Source organism: Takifugu flavidus, chromosome 12, assembly GCF_003711565.1.
Source record: "Takifugu flavidus isolate HTHZ2018 chromosome 12, ASM371156v2, whole genome shotgun sequence".
In the NCBI taxonomy this organism is placed as follows: Eukaryota; Metazoa; Chordata; class Actinopteri; order Tetraodontiformes; family Tetraodontidae; genus Takifugu; species Takifugu flavidus.
Window position 1 is genome coordinate 8,571,481 of NC_079531.1, and position 22,281 is coordinate 8,593,761.

Consider the following 22,281-nt stretch of genomic DNA (forward strand, 5'->3'; position numbering starts at 1 on the left):
ATTTCATTTTGTTTCAGTTTTGTGTAATTGTTATCCCCACTCTGATTTTCTCGCTGCCTGGTTTTAAGCGTGGCCCCTCCCCCTCACCGCTGATTGGCTGGCCTCGCTCTTTCCGCCTCCTCATTGGTCGGAGGCGGTCTTGAATGAAGCGCCGCAGAAAACGTGCCGCAGGAAGCCGCAGGAGGCGACTCGACCGCCGGGTTGGCTGCGCCGCTGCCGCTGCTGCTCGAACACGCCGCTTATCCGTCAAGCAGAGGGGGCTAGCTCTCTCCCGGAGCCCTGCATCGGTGGGTGAATGAGGTTGATGCTGTTTTGCTGCACCTGGAAGGAAGAACGCATGGGAGAGGAAGAAGGTAGGAAGGCACGGGGGGGTGCGCGGGGCGGTGGCGGCGGGGCTGCGCTCTGCTGCGCCTCAGCCGCTGTGCCACTTTTACTTCGACCTTTTTATGACTATTTAACCAGGTACTCTTATACCAGGCACCGATAAGTACTTTTTATTTCTGTCGGCTGGGCCACCGTAAGCAGGTTTTCTTTCTGTGTAATTTCAGCCATCATGTTTAAATGACAGCGATCTTCTTCATCCTCCGACAGCTCTCCGACGATCCATCCAATGTGCCAAGAGTTTATCACACATAATAAACAGAGATTAACCACAATACAGGATACAGTATTGGCCACTCGTAATTTACCGAACACAGCTTTTTGTCATTGCATTTTATTGTTATCTAATGTTGTCATTTTAAAGTTTAAATGTAATTCTTCTCTTTGTGAATAAAATTATAACCCTACAGTCGAGATTGGATGATGACTTTTTCGAGTGGTTGTAAAAGGGTTTATGATGCTGTAGAAGTTTGCACATAAATATTAGTTGCATTCACATTATGAGCAGTCATTTGAGACTTATATTGTTACTGTATCTCCTTAATCACAAATTTAAACACAACTCATGTAAATAAATGTAGGATTTATATTCACATAGTTACAAGCATGAGGTTTGAACTGGTTCAGGCAGTGGTATTGTTGTCTTTTGTACATGTGGAGATACTGCAGCCTTTGTGTTTCCTGCTAATGATTGACCTAAGGGTGCTAAAGCTGTCGGACTTATTTATTTTACTTCATAGTGCAGCTTTATGTGATGATGACTCACTTTACATGAGTGCGTTTGCCTCACTGGCACAAGGAAGTCCTGTGAGAATTTGTTAGATGCGAGGGTCACCAGGCGTGATCCATATGACACAGAGTGTATGTTTGTGTGTTTGAACGGGCCATTTATCAAGCACCACTCAAGAAGGTGGAGTGCTCCCTGCAAACAGCAGAGGTGGGCAACATTAATGAAAGTGATGGGAGAGGAGAGGGGTTATGACTATCAGCCAATATGATCAATAAAGAAATAAATCAGTCTGGACTAACCCCACAAACGTTCAAGCAACACAACTCTGAGATGGAGGGATGGAGGGACAGCTGATGAATACTAAAAGTCTGGCACTGTGATTCAGCACTGGCACAGTTTTGCTGACTTCCGCTCAGGATAATCCTTACCTTCAAAGCTTGCAATCTGGCTCATATCAAACCCACCGGCAAGGCGCCGCGTCTCTGCATCATGACTCTGAAGTTTAAAAACACATCTGCTCTCTCACCTTCTTTGACATGTTTTGTTGCTGTTGTTTCAGGAGGGGGAAGACTGCCCGTTTGTGCGGCCTGTAAACAGAGAATTTACGATGAGCAGTACCTCCAAGCGCTCAACAGTGACTGGCACGCCATCTGCTTCAGGTATGTTGTATGACTGAAACCATCCTGCAAAAAATTGTCCTTATTTTGTAACATTAGAATCTCCACAGCAGGAGGCCTGTTTGGTTTCACTTGCTTTAGGTTTTGTTTCGAAGAACAGGCAGGTTTGTATTTCAGTCTTGGCACTTTACTCTCTGCGTGAGGTCCTGCTGTGTTTGGAGTCACGTTAACACTGACTTGATGAAGTAAGCAGCATATATTTGTCTGCCTCACATTAGTGCATCATCATCATCATCATCATCATCATCATCATCATCGTCATCATCATCATCATCCATCAGTATAAAGGGCTCAGTTTATGCAGCTGTGGTCCATTTCAAGGAGAACCCACGCTGGGTTAAGATTTCCATCTTTTACAGCTTTTCTCTCTCCATTTTTCAAAATCTTGAGTGAAAACTGTTGCATTCCAGCGTCAATCATTGGTCCATGCGCTTCATTTCCATCAGTTTGAGCATGGTACTTGTATCACCCACAGTGCTTTTTTTTTGTCATCAAAGTGATTCCAGTCAGAAGTTGTGTCTTAGCACCAGAGCTAACGTAAGATAGACACATCAAATTCCACAAACCACATCTGTATCTGGAGTTATTCCCCAACACCTTCAGCGGAAGCAGACATTGATGCATTGTTGCACCCCTTCTGACTTAATCTGAGCCATTGGGCAGTCTGACTCTCACTGCGCAGAAAACACATCGCTGAATGTATCATTGATGACTTGCTTTAGCCGGATGTCTGAATTGGAAATCTGAGAAGAGCCTATCTGGGCACAGGGCTCCACAATGGTGCAGGCATGTGCAATTAGAGAATACAGAGTTACAACCGACTGTCTCAGCATGAATGGCGGTTGGCAGCGAGTCATGAGCCTGTATCTCTTTGCTCTGCTGGTATTAACAGCTTTCCACGTCGGCAACATACAGCTCACTTAAAATGTTCAGTTTTTCATGCATGGATTTGCAAAAACAGGCACTGGTAACCTCTGCAGCTGTGCCAGCGCTTCAGTCTCTGCTGCTTTAATGTCAGTTTGCCACCAGGTGTCACAGTTACTGCAAATGAAGTTTCAAAGCTTCCTGGGAGCATTGGGGGAAAAGAGTCTAGCCCCACTTGCAGATCTGTACATGTAATGAAGGCTGCAAAACCTTGTCGAGCAGTTTCCTGAGTAGTTTGGATAATAGGATCATGCATTCTCAGTGAATTTGTGTCCTAGTTGAAGATATTAGACGTTTAATTGCTGTAATCACTCTATTATTCCTGTGATTGTAAAAACAATTACCTTATATTTGCTATTTGGTTTGGTTCTTCAACAACATGCATCAAGAATCAAATCTGATTTTGGGATCAGATTTTTCTTAAATAAATACTCCATAATGTGGATTTAGTCTCTGAAAATGGTGAAGACAAATATTGGGGTCAAGAGACACAAGCTGTTGGTTCCCCAAAATGTTCTTAATCTATAACTAATCTGTAGAATGTCTGTTTTATTGGCTGCAAAATCTGCAGATTAAATTCCCCAGATTTTTAACACTATATTATCTTGTGTGGATTGTATCGAGGCTAAATGTCTACAGTCTGAGTGTCGGTTGTCAGCCTGGAGCTTCAAATACAGGTCATAGCAGCAAGGGAGGAAAAGGGGAAATACAGTTACAGATGGCGTGTCCTCCCATGAATAATCCCTGCACTTCTCCGTGAATCACGCGCAAAGCAACCAGAAGGAAGAATTACTGAATCCAGATTTAAACCCTGAGGGACAGCCGGGGTGTTGTGGAAAGGGAGGATTTCAGATGTTTTCACTCGTCAGATGAGACATTTATGTAAAATTCTTGGTAGGAGTGGAGCTTTTTTTTTTTTTTTTTTTTTTTTTAAAAAAAACCTTTTAGGTCGGGACCATGATGGAGCTTGGTTGTGAGGAAGTGGGACTGATAGCCGTGAGGAAGTATCTGTGACTGTTATATAGAGACCACAGGGAGTCCCGTGGGACTTAAAAAGCATCTATAGTCTGGCTGATTTTACAGAATATTCATGGTAAAATTACCTCAGAGTTCAGTTTGATCCAGATCTAAACAAACCAGCAAACAGAAGTGTTTCTTCATGAGGTGCTTTGTTTTGATGATAATCTTGTGGTATTTTAGTACCGGTATTTTGTAATGGCTCAGTATTCCTAAAAAGGCAGCAGAATAAAGGTTTTGGGGTAACATTTATGAGAGTATATTAAAAGTATCTGTTAACACTTGAGCATCAGTGAGACTGAAAAATGAAAAAAGCACTCTTAGTTGCATTCATCCATGTTTCCTATAATAATGAAACAGGAGGAAATTAATTAAGTTATGTGCAAAGTTTTCATTAGATTAGAATTACATTAGATGCAGAAATCCCCAGGTTTCTTTTGCTTTGACTTCCTGTATTTTTGCAATGACTAAGGGGCAACAGAAACATCATTTGAAGTGGTTTGTGCTCTGAATCCTGCTGCAGTCTCTCTGCAGCACACATATTTTTGTGCCAGAAGATGCGTCGACACGCCCAGAGGATTTTACAGACTTGAATGCAATCATTTGCATAATGAGCCCCTGCAGCTTTTTTCAGTTGACATGCATCCTCTGGTGAAGCACCAAGAAAAAAATCATTTTCTTCATATCCCGAGGAATGTTTGCATCCACAGAGTTAAAGGAATAGTTAGAAAATGAAAAGAAATATGCAGTGTACATCAATGGAGAAGTAGATGAGTGGGCCCTGAACCATTACCTGTATTTTAATCAACTGCATTTTCAAGTACATATTTTCCAATTTGCACGCCATCTCACTGCAGCAGCTCTGCCAAACTGTGAAGTTTTCCTCAGAAACAGACAGTAGGCAGCTGCAGTGACTCAGCTCTTTCTGTCTGCAGAAGGATTCTGCCTGGTGACAGAAGCTGCAGGACGCAGTGGATGTTTCACTGCATGTCAGATTGTTTAGAGTCAGCATAGCGCCCGCAGCAAACTCTTTTGCTGTTGTTGATATTAACTTGGATGCTGCAGAGTCATCAGTGTACACAGTTCATGCCGGTGCACAAAGATATTAGGTGCAATCTTTATTTGTTTGGACTTACTACCGATACTACATTTCAAGCTTCAGCGTTAATTTCTGAACAGAGCTACAACAAACCTCATGACAGGAAGTACTCCTGGATGCAGTCATGGAAGAAATTTATGCAGTTTTCTGTCAGCCACTGAAGGTTTACTGACACTTGGACAAATGAAGAGAAGATGCTGCACATTTGAAACAACTGCAGCATGAAAAGTACCTCCTTTCTGTCGTCACATTCAATGCGTCATTGTTTGAAGACTACCCTCTTTCAGCAGGTCTGTAATCCCACTTAGAACTTCTCCTTATCATCCAAGCAACGTGTTAAGAGTTCAATCCTGATGATAACCTCTGCAGAAAGGGGACTGGAGTCTTCCTGTGGGCTGCTACATTTTGATTAATCACCTGATCCCAAATTCCAGCCTTCTGCTCTCTATGCTTCCTTAATCGTGCTGTGAAAATGTGATTTTGAAAAAAGGAAGATGAACATCCCTATGTTCCTCTGCTCTTTAAGTCTTGGCTGCCATTTCATCAGACAAAACCGAATTTCAACTTAATCAGGCATGAATGAAAAGAGAATTTATTCAGGAGTTTCATTGTTTATAGAAATAAGATAACAAGATAAATGCTGCTGCAAGATTCTTATTTTAATGTAGCATTATGTGAATACATCACCAAAGCAGCTCAACTGCACATATTTGCATTTAAATCATAAAGAAGTTGCTGCAAAGACACAGAAACTGAACATATTTGGCATTTAAATGGTATTGAACCTGCAAAGTTGACAGTCATGCCTCGCTCAAAACACAGTGCTAACTAGTGGCTTGAGAAAAAGCAACAGCATTTTCACTGTTTTGTGTGAATCCTTTCCAAACATTTTCATCTGAATGCATTACAACAGCGGAGCCTAGAGGCCTCACAAAAAAAGCACCAACATTGACACTATACTGAAAGAAATCATCTCATGTGTACACATACTTGCATTTCTTTCACTGTTTTTGTGTAGCACCACAGTTCTGTTACCTAAATGGAATCATGTAGCGCTCGGTTTGCTCCTACATCGGTATCTTTTTTGAGGCTTTTGGACACTCTAAACATTTAGTAAAAGTATGAATATAATGAACGGGAGCTCTGCCCTCCAGAATCCTGTTCAACAGCATTTATCATGTGTTCCAGAGCTCTTGAAAATCTTTCATGGCTTCAGTGCTGTGAAACTAGTGTGAGGTGACCACACGCCGCCTGTCAGTCAGCCCAGCTTAACGGCAACAAAGAAACTGCTGCACATCATTTATTCTTGGCTGGTTTGCCAGGGGCCCATGCTTACAGCTGAATAGACCTCTGGGCGGCTGTGTGGAACTTTTTGTTTAGCAGGTAGTGCAGAGCCAAGTCTGTAGAGGGAGCCATTATATGTGCTTTTCAAAGTGCGTCACTGGCTTTGTGTTTCAGGAGTTCACTTTGTGTCAGCGTAACAAAAACCTAATTGTGACGCAGTTCATTCTAAAATGTGGGTGAGCTCGTGGACGGTTGGTTTGAAACATTTATGCGATAGGATGACCTCATCGCTGTGGCATTACTCAGTATGTTGCCATGGAAATGGTAGAGGAGGTGGGCAATAAGGGGTACATGGGAATGAGATGGAAATGTCCTTGACTGGATGTGTGGATCCAAGCAAACCAGGCAATTTGGAATCTTGATCAAAGAAAATGTCAGTGTGGGTCCAGTCTCACAGACTGATATCAATCGTCATTTTTCTGGGAAGTTTTAACATGGAAGATTGGAACTGATACAGACTTCCCCCCTGTTACTGGGAGTCTCCTATGGACCAGGCCTGTGTGTGTGTGTGTGTGTGTGTGTGTGTGTGCGTGTGTGTGTGTGTGTGTGTGTGTGTGTGTGTGTGTGTGGTGTGTGTGTGTGTGTGTGTGTGTGTGTGTGTGTGTGTGTGTGTGTGTGTGTGTGTGTGTGTGTGTCCACTCAAATCCTCTTCAAATCATTTTACCCTCCAGTAACAACATCTTGTTGTTTAAGATAGTTTCATTTTCCTTGTTGTACTTGAGATTTTGGCAGACTGCGTTATTGGCTTATGGATCATAAGCACTCAGAGAGAGCTTCTGCTGCCGTTGCAGGTCAACAGAGATGGATGCTAGATGACTTAATAATGAATGAGTAGGCAAAAATGTTTGTGTGTGCATGGCTGATTCAGATCTCTCTCTACTAAATACCCACTTCCCATTATCACAGTGCACTCTGCAGACTGTTTTGCTTTCTTGAAGCATTAACAAGGTATTTGGCGATGTAATGTAATAAACAGACACACACCTTTCATCATGCATACTTCCTGTTATCAAGTCATCTGCATGGCTCATAAATAATATTGCATTAATTCAGGATCAATTAATGGGAAAAAAAATCCGGTTGGAACCTGTTAGTCTTTTCCTGATGATTCACTGAAATCATTCCTTTAACTTTATTAAATGGAGGTATGAACATAGTTAGAAAAGTCTTCAGTAAAAATGCCGGTGAGTCTTGGTCAGTGTGTTGATGATGGCCGGTTCCACTGTGGGAGTTTGTGAAAGTCTTCTGATTCATGACAGATTAGAAAAGGTTGGAGATCCAACTCCAGTCAATAGAGCCGCTATAAGGAGCTGCAGTTTTATTAATCCAAAAAATTAGTAATTAAATTATCTTGCACTGGGTAATGATGACTTGGGAAGATTCTCTTCTGTTTTTGCTCCCCCGATCCTTTAATGCTAGTTAATCAATGTCACAGAGGAGCGAATGGCATTCTGCTGAGTTACACTGTGATTTATTTGTTCTAAAACTATATTCAATGTAGAGCACAAGTTTACCAAAACACTAGAAGCAGGAGTAAAGCTATGGGAGCGGTCATTGCGTGTGTGTGCGTGCATGTGTGTGTGTGTTTGTGTGTGTGTGTGTGTGTGTGTGTGTGCGTGTGTGTGTGTGTGTGTGTGTGTGTGTGTGTGCGTGCTTGTGTGTGTGTGTGTGTATAAACTAAATCTAAAAAATTGATGAGGTTTATATTGTCTGATCATCTTTGCTTCCAATGTTTTTCCCATCACATGCAGAACTTGGATGTGATGCCATCACTTTCTCCTTATTTGTGTGACGCGTGAGCGGTTCACAAGGGGGCTTATTATCACTGTCAGAACGCTCACTCATGTTCTCACTAAGTTGTCATTAGATGTGCTAAAGTCCGGTTTACCGAGACCAGCAAAACATGATTGTCAACATGTTAACCTCATTTAAGGTGATTGCTATCATAGACTTTTTTTCTGCTAATGCATGAACAAACCTACTGAGTATGCTGCTCAGAATAAATGCTGATGTGTAGATTATGCAAACGTTCTCTGTTCTTATTTTTGGGCCTTCAGGCGCAGGGTTGGGGGAGATGTTTCACATCAAATATCAGTATAAATGATGTTATTTATTATGTGTCAGCAATGACATTTCATTTTGAAAGTTGAAGCCATGCTTTTTATCATTCTGACATTGCGGTTTCTGAAGGCACCTCTAGATCACGATGTGCAAATTCACAGCTCAGCTGATTGTAAATCTCTTTTCCCCTTCCAGATGTTGTGAGTGCAGCGCATCTCTTTCTCGCTGGTATTATGAAAAAGATGGAAGGCTCTTCTGCAAGAACGACTACTGGGCCAAATTCGGAGAGCTGTGCCACGGCTGCAACGATCCAATCGCCACCGGCCTCATCATGGTAAACAGATGCAGAGACTAAGACGTCCCAGTTGTTTGTTGCTACAACACCTGATGTAGGATGACACACCCAAAATACACTACATGAAGACTTATTGTTTGCTTTGTGGAAATATTTTATAGAATGTGTGAAATTTGGAGCAGCTGATTATTTACAACAACAACCTTGTTGATACCGTTTCATTATAGAATTCATGATAACATCACCAGATAATGGCGCTCGTTTGTTTTTTACGTGTTGACACATGTGAACGGAGGAATCACGTTAGTTCTGTATAGCTGTTAAAAAAAACTCTCGTCTGTCCGCTAAGTGTGAAATTTCACCGGTGAGGACCATATCCACAGGAAACACCAGAGTTATACTCAAGAGGGAAGCAATGTTTTGCTGGCAGTTTGTGGTTCTTTTGTCTGTCATGTTGAAAAGTTTCATTGGTTGAACAGCAAATATCATCTGACATATTCGCCCTCCGGTTAGATCCGGCAGTCTGCGGCTCCTGACGGGTCATGTGTCAGGCCATCCGGAACAGAAATCAGTCACGGTTGTGTGTGTGTGTGTGTGTGTGTGTGTGTGTGTGTGTGTTTCATCATCTACGCTGCCTCCAGACAGCTTGCCCTTTGCAGTTCAATTTCAGTAATTAAGCACAGAGGCTGTAATCTAAATTCGGAGGGACACTGCAGCTGCACCACTGGTGCAACCTTCACCATGAAATATTTGGCGTTCTTTTTAACCACCATCAGGGTGGATGCTTTCGATTATACACAATCTAAACATTTAACTGCTCCTTTTGACTAAACCATTTTCTTCTTGTTATGAATAATCAAACACTGGAAGTACCAAAAGTCCCCAATTACGGATCTTCGCTGCTTATTCTGCATAACAAGTCAACTTTTTACTTTATTGACTGTAACCTTTTGAAATTTGACTCACATGCTCTGAAAATTGTGTTTATTTGCTTGTAATTTTAGGTGAAATACTATGTAAATGACTGTGTAATATTGTGAAAGTGAAATTTTTTTGGTGTCAACAGCAGAAAGTCCCATTGTACTGTTTGGTGACTCCCACTTGTGTGAGCTAATTCTGTGGTCCCATGTGGAATCTGTGGGCTGTTCCTGTAAATGCTTGACAATTGTAGATGCCTGTTATCAGCAATGGCAAAAAATATTAGTTAGCTGTGTTGTGACAGTGTTTCCATGTCAACGGGATCAGATGGCAATGATGTCACCTGAGCGTTGGACACACATGACTGGTGTTTTGCATCAATTTGTGGATGAGAAACAGTTATTTTGTTTGTTAAATGGCCGAGGGAGCTTTGTAATTCTAAATGCTGAAGCCAGTATTCAAACTGGATTTACACAGTGCTGATTATTTTAACTGCTGTGTGTTGAGTAATATATGCTTTTAGTGTGTGGTGAAAGACTTTGTGGGCCTGTGTCCTGGCCTCATCTGACCTCTGAACTGTCATCTATTTTTACCAACACTTGAAGCCTAGTCGTGATTAGGAGATGCAGTCATTTACTATATATGTACTATATATTATATATATATTAAATGGATTTAGGTTAATTTAAAATCCATTTTGATCATGGCTCAGAGGGTTAAATACAAGGACAAATATCTCAGGGGTCAGTTCTGGTTCCTGCTGGATCGCTGAGTCAGTTTGGGCGTAATGTTGGATCATTCAATCTCTCAGCATGTCTGGTTCTGGGCCATATTCAGTCTGGAACTTAGTCCCTCCAGATTATGGCCTAATCTTTCTCAACAATTTACAAACACAACTTTCTTTTCATACCTTGAAGCTCATTCTTTGCCAAATATTGACCAGTGGTAATATGAGCTCACTATTTCTTGCAGATTAGAGCCAGTCTAGATCATATCAGCACAGGTTGTCAAGTACGGTAACATCTTAGTTTAAACAGACCTGCTTCCAACAGTTCAGGTTGATAAGGTTTAGTTCTATAATCTATATATTATGAATGTGTTAATGTGATTTTCTTGGTTCTGTGATGCACTTTTCTAAGCTGAAGTGGATTCCGTTGTCAGTATGTTGGTGATGTGAATAAACCAAGGTGTCACTAACTCCTGGTGTACAAGGTGATGTCATCCACAAAGAAGAGGTGTTAATGCTGTAACTTTCCAGACTTGTGAGGCTGTAACACCTCTTAAGTACAAAACTAAGGTGATCATAGGTGTCTGAAGGCCATGTTGGTCTCATATCCTTGGTTCTTTTTTTTGCTGCCCTCTATTCTTTACTTAGACCTTCCATTTTTGTGTCCTTCTGAATTTTAGGGCAACCAACTTCACTGTTGTGCTTGTTGACCTTCATACAGCTCAGTGTTAGCAGTGTGGGGATCTCTAGAGCTTTCTGTACTAGCCATGTCTCTCAGCAGTCTGTCACCATGAATTTAACATACACCAACAGGCAGTGAAATGTCTGTTAGTATTTGCACACTCAGATGGAATTCCATCTCTGGCTTCTAGCGAGAAAGGGAGATGTCATTTTGCATGTAGGACGTAGTAGTGATGTTAACCAAAAGAGACAAAGATGGAGCGGGCAAGAAATATCATCTGAGACATAGAAGACGGGGACATGAGCTCAGTGCCGTTAGTGGTCTGACATCACCAGATCTCTGGAGTTTATTGATGATGTGAAGGCTAACAAAAGGGATGAGTGAAATATACATGTCTGATACCTTCAGAGACATATTAAGTCTCACAGTCAATTCTTTTAGCTATTTTTTAAGTCTAAAATTCATTCAAGTGATTTACAGAAGTAAAATGCATTGTTTGATTGTAAAGAGAATGATGGATGACATACTATGAATGAGTTGCTTAGTCAATATCCAGAAAAGCTAAACCAACACCATTCAGACGTATAAGAAATACTCTGATATGCTGTCAGCTCAGCTTATTTAAATTTCATACTAGATCTCATACAATGTTTGCATTAATTTAACATTTCTTTAAAAGCACAAGACCTGTGACTGTTCCTGCCCTACAAATGTGATTGATACATGGCTGCAGCATCAGAGACTGGGGAGGAATTTAGTGTGGGGGGTGGGAGGGTGTGCGTTGCTGAAGCAGCCAGTTGGCCTGTGTGTAAGACAGGAGGGGGCGGGGCCAAACAGGAAGATGAGGTCATAGCAAAAGTGAGAGGAGGAGAGGAAAGGGGGGGGCGGCTGCGGGTGGAGCCTGGGCGAGTGACATTTGTTCCAGAGATGAGCTCAGCTGCGGAGGCTTGAGCTGCTCCCTCTCTCCTCCCTCCCCTTGCCGTCTGCCGGCTCGGCTGCGGCCAGTGGTTTGTTGTGACAGAGGGATTCGCCTACCTTAGTGGAATGAACTAGAACAGCGAGGAGGGACGCCAGTGTCTGCTGACATGGTGGGAGACTTGTTTTTCTGGAGCTTCTGCTGTCTCAGGCTGTGGAAACGGGATAAGAAGGTGAGCTTCTCTGCCGCCCTTCACTGCTGACGCTGCTGGATTATTGATGCGGAGAAGAAGCAGGGAGGTGGGGGGTCTCCAGGGGGTTGGTGAGGTTTGGCCGGTTCAGAACCTTAAGCCTGTCTTCTAAAACTGACCTTAAAGCATGATACTGGATCCTTGTAGTTCTGCACCATTTAAAACTGGGTCAGTGTATTACTCAGATCTGTGTGGCGCTGTCCTGTTCTTTTTTTTTCCATCTCATGAAAAACTGATGAGCAATTGCATGGGTGCTATTTTTAGAGCACATTTCGGTTGAGATAAAAGTGTGATTTGTGTGCGTTTTTGGGGCATATTTGAAGATGAGAGCAGCCGTGTTTAATAAGTGTGTCACTGCCGGCTGTTATTTTTATTTACCGCCTCCATGCAGGCTGAGCAGTTAACCACATTGGTGATGTGAGAAGGAGGCTGAATACACCAAGCCCAGGCCTGAATGTACTGTGGTACTGTGCCATTTGTAGCTGAAGGGGGTTTCCATTCAGAGTGCATCAATGTGAGCTACTGTTTTCTCCCTGGGCCTTTCAGTTTGATTGTATTTGCCCGAATGGTGTCAACTATTAAGAAAAAATACTTAAAGGAAATGAGGATCATCCTTCTCTTGACTGTTTTCCAGCATTTCTGATGGCGACTGTGTGAAACATCTCCACCATCATTTGCTTTCAGGACCCCCAGACATTTTCAGGATTTGACCCATTTCTTGCTGTCTCGCTGCGGGGAGTATAGCGCGTGTGTGTAAGGTACACACGTGCCGTCCGGGCTTTTTATTCTAAACATCCACATGATGTCATTTTATAAACACACTTGGTTTATTTCTTCATTCTGGGAGTCCAGCCACAGATGGTCTGTGTTCATTGAATTTGTCAAGCAGGAGGTTAAGTGGTGCCAGACCGGTGCCATAATTTTAAGAGGCTGTTTAGAATCACCTCCAGCAACGTGATAACGTCAGTGTTCTTTAACCGGGACAACCAGGTCAAAAGTGTTTATGTGGGAAACCTTTCCTCTCATTACAAGTTTGCTTAAGAAATAAATGGAGGGATTCCTGAATAACTTATGCGATCACCACAGATAACAAGCGGGAAATAGAATTAAAATACCGTGGGCAGACTGGGAGAGAATAAGGCTGTGTAGATAATAAATATAGCCGACAGAGAGACAACATAAACATTATAGTTCTAAAGATTGGAGCATTATAGTTCTAAAAAAAAGACCAAGTACAGTATAAAGCAGAAGTGAGAGCTGGTGACACATGAGACGGTCCCCAATGTAAGAAAAGGTCATTTTCCGGGACGTGATACTCAATGTCACCTGAACTGAAGGTATGTGAAGACACAAGAAGAGGAAAACTTCACCCTCCCCCCAAAACCATGTGGGCTTTCTTTGGAGACTTGTTTCTGTCAGGGTGCCTACAAGGCATTCAACTGGCTCATCCTCACGTGTGATGATCAGATCAGACAAATCATATATGCACACACACTGGCGGATGGTTTATTATTACACATGATGTTTCTTGGCACCATCTTTTAAAAGCTGTCTGTCACATGTTTTCATTTTACACAAAGAGACACTTTATGTTTTGAAAGAAATTCTCTTCCTCTCTTCCTGTTCTCTTTTTAGAGAGGAAGCATGTCCTAAATGTGACGACACCAGCTGGCATGAGCCTAATGTGGTTTTTACAGAGGGTGTGTGTGTGTGTGTGTGTGTGTTTGTGTGTGGTGTGTGTGTGTGGTGTGTGTGTGTGTGTGTGTGTGTGTGTGTGTGTGTGTGTGTGTGTGTGTGTGTGTGTGTCAAAGAGATGCCTCCATGGCAAACAAATGGCGGCCAGTGTCAACTGCACACATATTTTCATCTCTGTCCAGCTGTCCTCTCTTTCTCTCTTTGTGACACACATCTAAAATATTAACCATCATCTTCAGACAAACGAAAGTCCGAAATAGCATAACTTAAACTTTTGGTCTTTATCTTATTTTAGTCCTTGTTTGTGTTTGTATTTTTCATCTCTTTTTATACTTTTATTTGACTGTGTTTTGCAAACAGATTATTTGAATTAAGCATTTTATGTTGCTCAGTACAGCAACACACATTAAGCAATTAACTTTATTACCTAATGGTGTTAGCATAGAGGCTTTAACTGGGAGCAGATGCTTATGTTAATTATCCAGAATGAGGTAATTGATGTTTGCAGAATGTGTTTATTCATCTCAGTTTCAATGCTGTTTTCAGAGGACACACAATGATTTCATTCCTGTGACTTTATATTCTAATACTGTTTTTGTGATTAAACTCACATTTTTTCCTTCACCTACTGCTTTTTTAACATAGAAAAACTACAATTTTCCAGGGAAAGCTCGAGTCTTGACTATGTTCTTCGCTGCTGTGTCCTGAATTGTTCTTCTTATCTCTCCGCTGATCCTTGCAGTGGTATCAGGGTTCAAGGTTTCTTTAGAGTTTTAAAGCACAAAATAGGCAGAAAGTGTTACAATATCATCATTGTTGATTTTAAATGTTCATTTGCATTGAGTCAAAAGTGTCCGAACTGTCCAAACTGATATTTGAGTCACAGTGACATGAAACCAAGCGAGAATGGGCAGAGCTGTTGTAAAATGTTTCATTTATATTATTTTAACAACTTGTGGTCTGAAGAAAAAATGATCCAAAATATGAAACCAGCAGAAACATCATAATCTGCTAGAGTGATTTATCTCTTTCTTTCTGGCCCATAACTCAATTTCCTCTCTTGTTTGTAAAACTGCCCAAAGCTCCAGAGCAGTATCTGGCACCAGCAAATTTAATTTCCCTCTCAGCCGTTACCATTAATAACCAGAAAATGACCAACTCTGGCCTGTTATTACAGCCGGATGTTGCCTTTTGCTCCAATGAAATCACTGCTGTGAAATCCACCCTCGTTGTATCTTTGTTTTGTTCCTATTATTTGCTTGTATGAAGTCAGTCTCTTTCTTCGCCACTCCCCCCCCCCCCCCCCCCCCCCCTTCTTCCTTACCCTACTGGTCACCCACAGGAGGGTATGAGCCAGTTCCCGCTCAAGGTTTCGTCCTGTCAAAAGGGACTTTTTCCTGCCACTTTTGCTTGTGGTAAAAGACACTATATAAATACGATTTATTTGAATTTTCCTCTCTGCCTCTCACAGGTCGCAGGAGAGCAGAGGTATCACCCAGAATGTTTCACCTGTCTGAACTGCCGAACTTTCATCGGTGACGGAGACACATACGCTTTGGTGGAGAGGTCGAAACTCTACTGGTGAGGAGTCAGATCAGACTGTCAGAGGTTGAACCTTCTGTTGTTCGTTTTTAATACTTTCCTGACCAATAACCACCAAAGCTGCAGATGGAATGAAAACTTCTACTGTAGAAAAACATGAATTTGTGCAACTTAATTTGGGGCTGAGAGATTTGTTATCACAGAGTAAAATCACAGTAAGCAACATTGTACTGTATTTAGGTGTTTGATGATTTTGAAAATGAGTAGCCTGATAATTACAGGATACTATTTAGAGTACAGTTATGCTAAGCGTGTGAGCGGTTGATGACAGCTCTGAGTTTGCAGATTGCAGCTCAAATACATAGAGCAGAAAGAAAAACACTGTCTCGTGACTGCCAGAAGTCTCATAGTGTTGATTGTAAACCAGACTGCATTATACAGAGATGTATGAAGACAAAGCAAGCTTTGTCCTTTTCTCTGAGTGGAAGTGGATGATGATGATAGCGTAAAACCGGGTCAGTTCAGGTCACGAGAGGTAAGAAATCGAGTCAGGAAATTGGGTTTCATTTCTCGAACCTCTGTGCTCTTCTTCTGGTCCCCTTCATTAGTGGTCACTGTTACTACCAGACCGTCCTCACACCGGAGTCTCTGCCCAACTCACCGTCCTCACAGATCCCGCATACCGTCACGCTCGTGTCCATCCCTGGCTCAGATGATGGCACCAACGAACACAAGGGCCGAGGGTTCTCTGTGGTCGTTGACCAGCCAATCAGCCCGCCCGATGGCTTCGGTCAGGAGAAAGGACATACTCTCCGAGTCTCCCAGTAAGTCCAACGTTGTGTGTATCTTCTTCTTGTGGAAGGTACTGAATCCCCAAATGCTCACATAGGCCTCTGCAGTGACCTCATTAATAGGTGAAATAGGCTCATTAAGAGGTGTGTCCTGCCTTGACCCGTATGCAGCCGGGATAGACTCCAGCACCCTCCCCTTAAATCCAAAAAGGATTAAAAGATAGACTGTATCTGTGCAGAAATGTATTTAAAGAGCCCCCAGTATTTACTGTTTTGTTTTTTAATCCAGGGTCGATGTAGACTTCATCAGTCCTAATGTGAAAAACTCCATTCATGTTGGAGACAGAATTCTGGAGATCAATGGGACACCCATTCACAACATTCCATTGGATGAGGTAATCAGCACCCTGGCCACATTACTGTTGCTGGGACACACTGCCATGCTGTAAAATGAATCACTCAACACTCAACTACAACAGTGGAAGAAGCTTTTTAACCCCATTTTTGTATAATCTTTCTGTAGATAAATCAAAAACTCAGAATTTTACTTGAGCAACAACTTCATCACTTCATCCTGTCACATCCCCAGATTGATTTGCTGATCCAGGAAACTAGTCAGCTGCTGCAGCTCACCATCGAACATGACCCCCACGGACAAGGACAGGAGGGAGGCTCCTCCAGGGCTGCCCATCAGATGGATGGTTGTCTGTCCTCCCCACTGTCAAGAAGCCCGAGCCCCTCGCTCCCAATCACGCAGCCCCCCAACCCCGACATCAGCAGCCTACGGACCTGCATCAAAGCGTAAGAAGCTGCCAGAAACCTTTTAGCACTGCTGGTACTTGCTGCTCGATTGGCACCAAACTAGTCTAGTGGCTCAGGCACTCTATGTGCAGAACATCTATGCTATTAGGTAGAGCAATGAGCAACGGAAAACCGGCCCAACTATATATAATGTACTCACAGCAGTGCACAAAAACTCAGGCAGCTCTAAGAGATGATGCAGCAAACATGGAGTTAACAAAATACTTTGAAAATGTTGCAGCAGCAAACAATAATCTAGTGTACTAACACCCACTCCATAGTAGGATGCTCATTATGTTTTTCCTTTTTCTTGTCTCCGTTCACTGGAATCTTTGCCTGTAATCCTCCAGTCACAGCTACAGCATTGACAAGTCACCAAGCTCCAATCAGAAGAACATAAGTCGATCAGAATCACTGCGTGCGGTGTCCATGAGGACGCACCGCATCTTCCGGCCGTCCGACCTCATCCACGGAGAGGTGCTGGGAAGGGGCTGCTTCGGGCAGGCCATCAAGGTCAGACACAGCGTGTTTGGGAATCAGTCTGAGCAGGCAGAGTGTGTCATACCTACATCGTCCACATGGTGGCGGCCAAAGCGAAAACATTTCGTGTCTGATGGCCAAGTTTGTCCACACGTTAACATTGTTGTGGTTAACATTGAGTTTCTGTTTCTGTGACTCCAACATACATATAGTATGTGATGTGATGTCCTATTGTCAGAAAGTGGGTCAATCTCCAAGAAGAGCTCCAAGTTTACTTACATGTAACTATTGTAACAGGTGACCCACAGAGAGACAGGGGAGGTGATGGTCATGAAAGAACTGATTCGTTTTGATGAAGAGACACAAAAAGCATTCCAGAAGGAGGTTAGTATGAGTGTTACTGTGTCACATCTCTTCTGAGGCTTTGGTATTACTAGAAGGATGCAGCTGGTAGTTTGGCATCACAGTGGAAGTTTCTTCATCTCCTCAGGTGAAGGTGTTGCGTTGCCTTGATCATCCCAACGTGCTCAAGTTCATCGGGGTTCTCTACAAGGACAAGAGACTCAACTTCATCACAGAATACATAAAGGGCGGCACCTTAGGGGAAATCATCAAGAAAATGGTGAGTATAGACCTACCAATGTTTAATTATCAAAATAAAGCTATTAATTAAATTATCATGGTTTCTTTTCGCAGGACAGCAACTTTCCCTGGAACTTGAGGGTCAGTTTTGCCACTGACATAGCTGCTGGGATGGTGCGTTCAGTGTGATCGTCATTGAATCACAGTCATATTTCTTCAATTGCAAAATTAACCAAAGATATTTTGTATTTTATCTCCGTTTTTCTCATCTATCTTTATTCAGGCATATCTACATTCCATGAACATAATCCACAGAGACCTGAACTCATTCAACTGTCTTGTACAAGAGGTATGAACCTGGATGATCTGTATGTAACATGCTTCATCCCACTCTTCAGACACCATCATCCTTATTTTCTTTATGAAGGACAACACGGTGGTGGTGGCAGATTTTGGGCTGTCACGATTCATGTCTCAGGACGCGCATGAAGACATGTTGTCCCTGGGTACAATGTCTGGTCTAAAGAAGCATGATCGAAGGAAGAGATACACTGTGGTGGGGAACCCCTACTGGATGGCTCCAGAAATGATCAATGGTGATTCTACAGATATTCTGTGGTCAGTTGTGCAAAGTATGGAAAGAAAACTCAACTAACTAATTTTTTCCCCTCATAGGGAAGATCTATGATGAGAGAGTGGACATCTTCTCCTTTGGTATTGTGCTCTGTGAAGTAAGAACCTCAAATGCCTCCACATAAAGTCTTATTTGATAGAGCCAAAGTTGGTTCACATTTGTTAAGGCTGAAAGTTAGTGTCACCTCTAAGAAGTTTATTGGAAAGCTGACCTGCATTTAAGGCTGGCTGAATGATTTTAATGTAAAGGAAATAAGATAAGCTGCTCTGGTAGCTTTCAAGATGATTGAAGGATGAAGATGTGCTGGCAGGGCCTCACATATATCAACTTCTCTAACTTTCAGTTGTAAATGAGTGTTGTTCTTAGTAATACTTTTCATAGTATTGACTCTTTTCTCCTTGTTGGTCTCGTCTCCAGATTATTGGCAGGGTTAACGCAGACCCAGACTACCTCCCCAGGGCGATGGACTACGGGCTGGACGTGTCAGGCTTCTTGGAACACTATTGTCCCCCAGACTGTCCCCCTGCCTTCTTCCCTATTGCTGCTCTGTGCTGCGACCTTGATGCAGACAAACGGTCAGACGTCTCTCGTGAATAATTTCTTCGTAGAAGAAGTGTAGGCACCTTTCATGTTTTTTTAAATGCTGATCCTTTTTGCTCTCTCAACCTTTAGTCCTGATTTTTCCACCCTGAGGGAGTGGCTGGAGAACCTGAAGATGCATCTGGAAATGGGTCTCGCCCTGGTGTCTGAGCTAGACCAGCTGCAAAAGGACTTCTGGAAGAAACACAACTTGCACTCAAAAAATGGCCTGCACACTCACGGTGGACAGTCAGCAGGGAAGAGCGCAGCTGACATCAGAGAAAATAAGAGCGCAAAATAGGAGTTAACCCCTTGGTTAACTCAGGGATGATGCTGTAGTTCCTGAAGTGTAGGTCGTTGATCTCCATATCTGAAAGTGGAGGTGTGGACACAGACTGGTACAGAAATGACTAGGAGACTCAGGGGGACAAAGTGGATCTTAAAAGCCACTTGTTTGAAACACATAGACAACATAACCTAGCTTGATTTTGCTGCATCTAACCAATAGCGTCACATGCAATCTCAGTGTTCTTTCCACAGACAAATATTCGTGTACTTCCTGTCGTATGTATAAGCCAACAGATAAAATAGTTACTCCTGGCTTTATGCCACTTTGGGAAACGCGCAGCGTTCGTTTCAGCTCATTGAGTGCAAGTTTTTGCCTGACCCTACAAAAGTGAGCAGCCCGTCAGTAGTGGAGCTCTACAAAAGTATAGTTAAGATACCATGACTGTAAATAGTGTGTCCATCACCCCATTTGGTCACCAGGTTCATAGCCTACATGTGTCCGTAGCAGTGCCCCCTGCCTCATTTCTTCTGCAGCACCTAGCATTGAGGACCTCATCCTTTGCATGTTGTACGATCGCGTATGATTTATAGAGCTTTTAGTGTATCTCCGGCCAAGAGCCAGAGTACCTAACTGCTGAAGTTGTAAATGTGGTAAATATTGTAAATGTACAGACATATTTTATATACGTATGCTATGATGCCATATTTTTTATTGGCTGACCAGTTGAAACGAAGGAGAGTTTGACTTTGACCTTTGACGGTAGGTTATGGGGCACAGCCAAAAGCTTTGTTATACTGTGACCCCTTTATTGACGCGGGGGGCCTCGATGTTGAAGATTATTCATTGTGACAATATAACCCACTGTCGGCTTAGCAAACTTGAGAATTGGATTTGAGTATTTTGGTCATCTCATCTGTTGTACCATCACACTTCATTGTGGCATCCGAGGACCTCTCTCCTCTGGTAGACGACCCATGTTTACACGGAACTGTAGTTGTAAATATCACATTGTGTATCTCTGTCTCTATTCTTGCCTCCATCTGGCGCATAAATACCTGCACTCCTCAGAAATAATGGCTTCCACTGTCTCCCTCGCACTTTCGGGCTCTTTGGTTCATTTCCAGCTATGTTGGTTTTTGGTTTTTCAAGAGCTGCATGATTTCCTAGCTGCCTTTTAATAATGACGGAAAGATTAGGATAAAAGGAATGAAATAACTGCATCTGTGTTAATGATCACTGAAATGTCTTTATGCAGATTTGATTAGTTGTTTATTTTGCACTATTTTACCCAACCCGGCTGGGTGGGGCCGTGTTGCTTAATGCTCTCTTGGGCTAACTTGTGGAAAGGATTTAAGTCATCAGTTCAGGTTGATGTATGAATGCAAGACACTGATGGAGCCTTTCAACTGTAAAATGAGATCTGGGCTACTCGTCCTTTTGGCAGCAAACAGAACCACTTAAATACGTCAAATGTTTCTGATTACGGAGATGCATTTTTGTGCCTCTTTTGAATATCAGCGATAAAACCACACATTTCCAAAAGCATCATGTTGCTGCCAAGAGGAGGTTATCTCAGCTCTGCCTGTTGCCTACAGACTGGTCCTTTGTGAATGATGTCCTGTTTTGTTCCTGCTTTCATTTGCTGCAGCTGCTACTGGTCTTTCAGATCTTTGAATCTGGCCTGTTTCACTTTCACATCACCGTCTTGGCTCAGGGCCGTACTTTTACTGGAGCTCACTGCACAATTCTGTTTATTCAGCAGCTTAATAACAAAGGATGGTTGGATAGTAACAGTGTGGCTCGCATCTTGTTCTGGCTTGTGTATTAATGTGAAATCTGTTTCTTTAAAAAAAAGCCTCTCCCGGCTGATGTCTCTACCTGTGGCCCCGTGTTTATTACCGGGGCTCCATCTGAATTCCTGTGTGAGCCACGTCCAGCGTGTGAGGTGTGTCTGTGTGGACATGCCCATCGATGAGAATGTTTCTGCAGCACTTCTTCACAAAGGATCCTTACCTCTGAACAATGCTGTGCCTTTGTTGTAAGCTAGCCTTGCCAACGACTCAGTTATGTGAACTGATTTCTTTTTCTTAATGAATCATATGTGCAAGTCTGACTAAAGTGGATAGGAAAACACTGCTGTCACCATGTTTTATGAGATTTCATCTTGTTCTGTAACATATTTATATTTTCTAGATCTCCATTGTCAGTTTTGATATTTCAGTGTAATTTACCTTATTTAATTTTTAATTTTTTTTTACACAAGCTGTGAAAAATATTTCTGCACTTTACCGGTAATCCTGAATTGAAACGTTGAGGCTTTGAGGAGGCAACTGTTTTTTTTCCTCTTTTGTCACAGCTAAAAATAAAATCGTTGCTTGATAAACTGTCTCTTTGTGAAAAATTGTTTGTTACTAGATGTATCTGCTGGCTTCAGCAACAAAGAAGGATGGGAAAAGAGGATCATCAAGTAAAATTTAAGTCTTTCTTAATGAGAAGTGCAATGAAGGACAGAGTAACCAAACAACGGGGGAGACATTGATGATGGTTTACAGGTTTTCTGCTCTAATTCATCCCATAGATGTTCTATCGGGTCGAGATAAGGTCTCTTGGATAGTCAAGTTCTTCTACTCCAAATCCCCTCATCTGTGTCTTAATTAACCATACTTTGTGCACTGCTGAGTCGCTCTGGAACTTAATGTAGTCAAGCTAAGTAAACTGAACTAGAGTGTCAGGGTGAAATTATTTTGACAGTTGTCACTGCAGTACTCTTGTGGTCATTTTTTTCTTTTAAAATTAAGGAGCTATTCCTAAAATTCAGAGTTCCTTTTAATGGAACTATGGGGCTGAGCCCAGCTCCTGACAAACAA

The 22,281-nt window shown here is 42.4% G+C and overlaps 1 protein-coding gene across 2 annotated transcripts; it reads left to right on the forward strand.

Annotated features, from left to right (window-relative positions):
* Window positions 1-159: 159 nt before the first annotated feature.
* On the forward strand, window positions 160-21,797 carry LOC130535053 (LIM domain kinase 1-like). Of its 2 annotated transcripts, XM_057049865.1 has the most exons (16): window positions 160-353; window positions 1,671-1,770; window positions 8,429-8,567; window positions 15,188-15,297; window positions 15,867-16,082; window positions 16,339-16,444; window positions 16,639-16,850; window positions 17,201-17,363; window positions 17,628-17,714; window positions 17,821-17,952; window positions 18,027-18,086; window positions 18,196-18,261; window positions 18,340-18,508; window positions 18,588-18,643; window positions 18,964-19,121; window positions 19,219-21,797. In XM_057049865.1, exons 1-16 carry the CDS (start codon window positions 296-298, stop codon window positions 19,424-19,426), a joined length of 2,040 nt encoding a protein of 679 aa, XP_056905845.1. In that variant the 5' UTR covers window positions 160-295; the 3' UTR covers window positions 19,427-21,797. The 2 variants fall into 2 exon arrangements, with proteins under 2 accessions (XP_056905845.1, XP_056905846.1); XM_057049866.1 differs by lacking the exons at window positions 160-353; window positions 1,671-1,770; window positions 8,429-8,567 and adding an exon at window positions 11,762-12,003.
* Window positions 21,798-22,281: the final 484 nt, after the last annotated feature.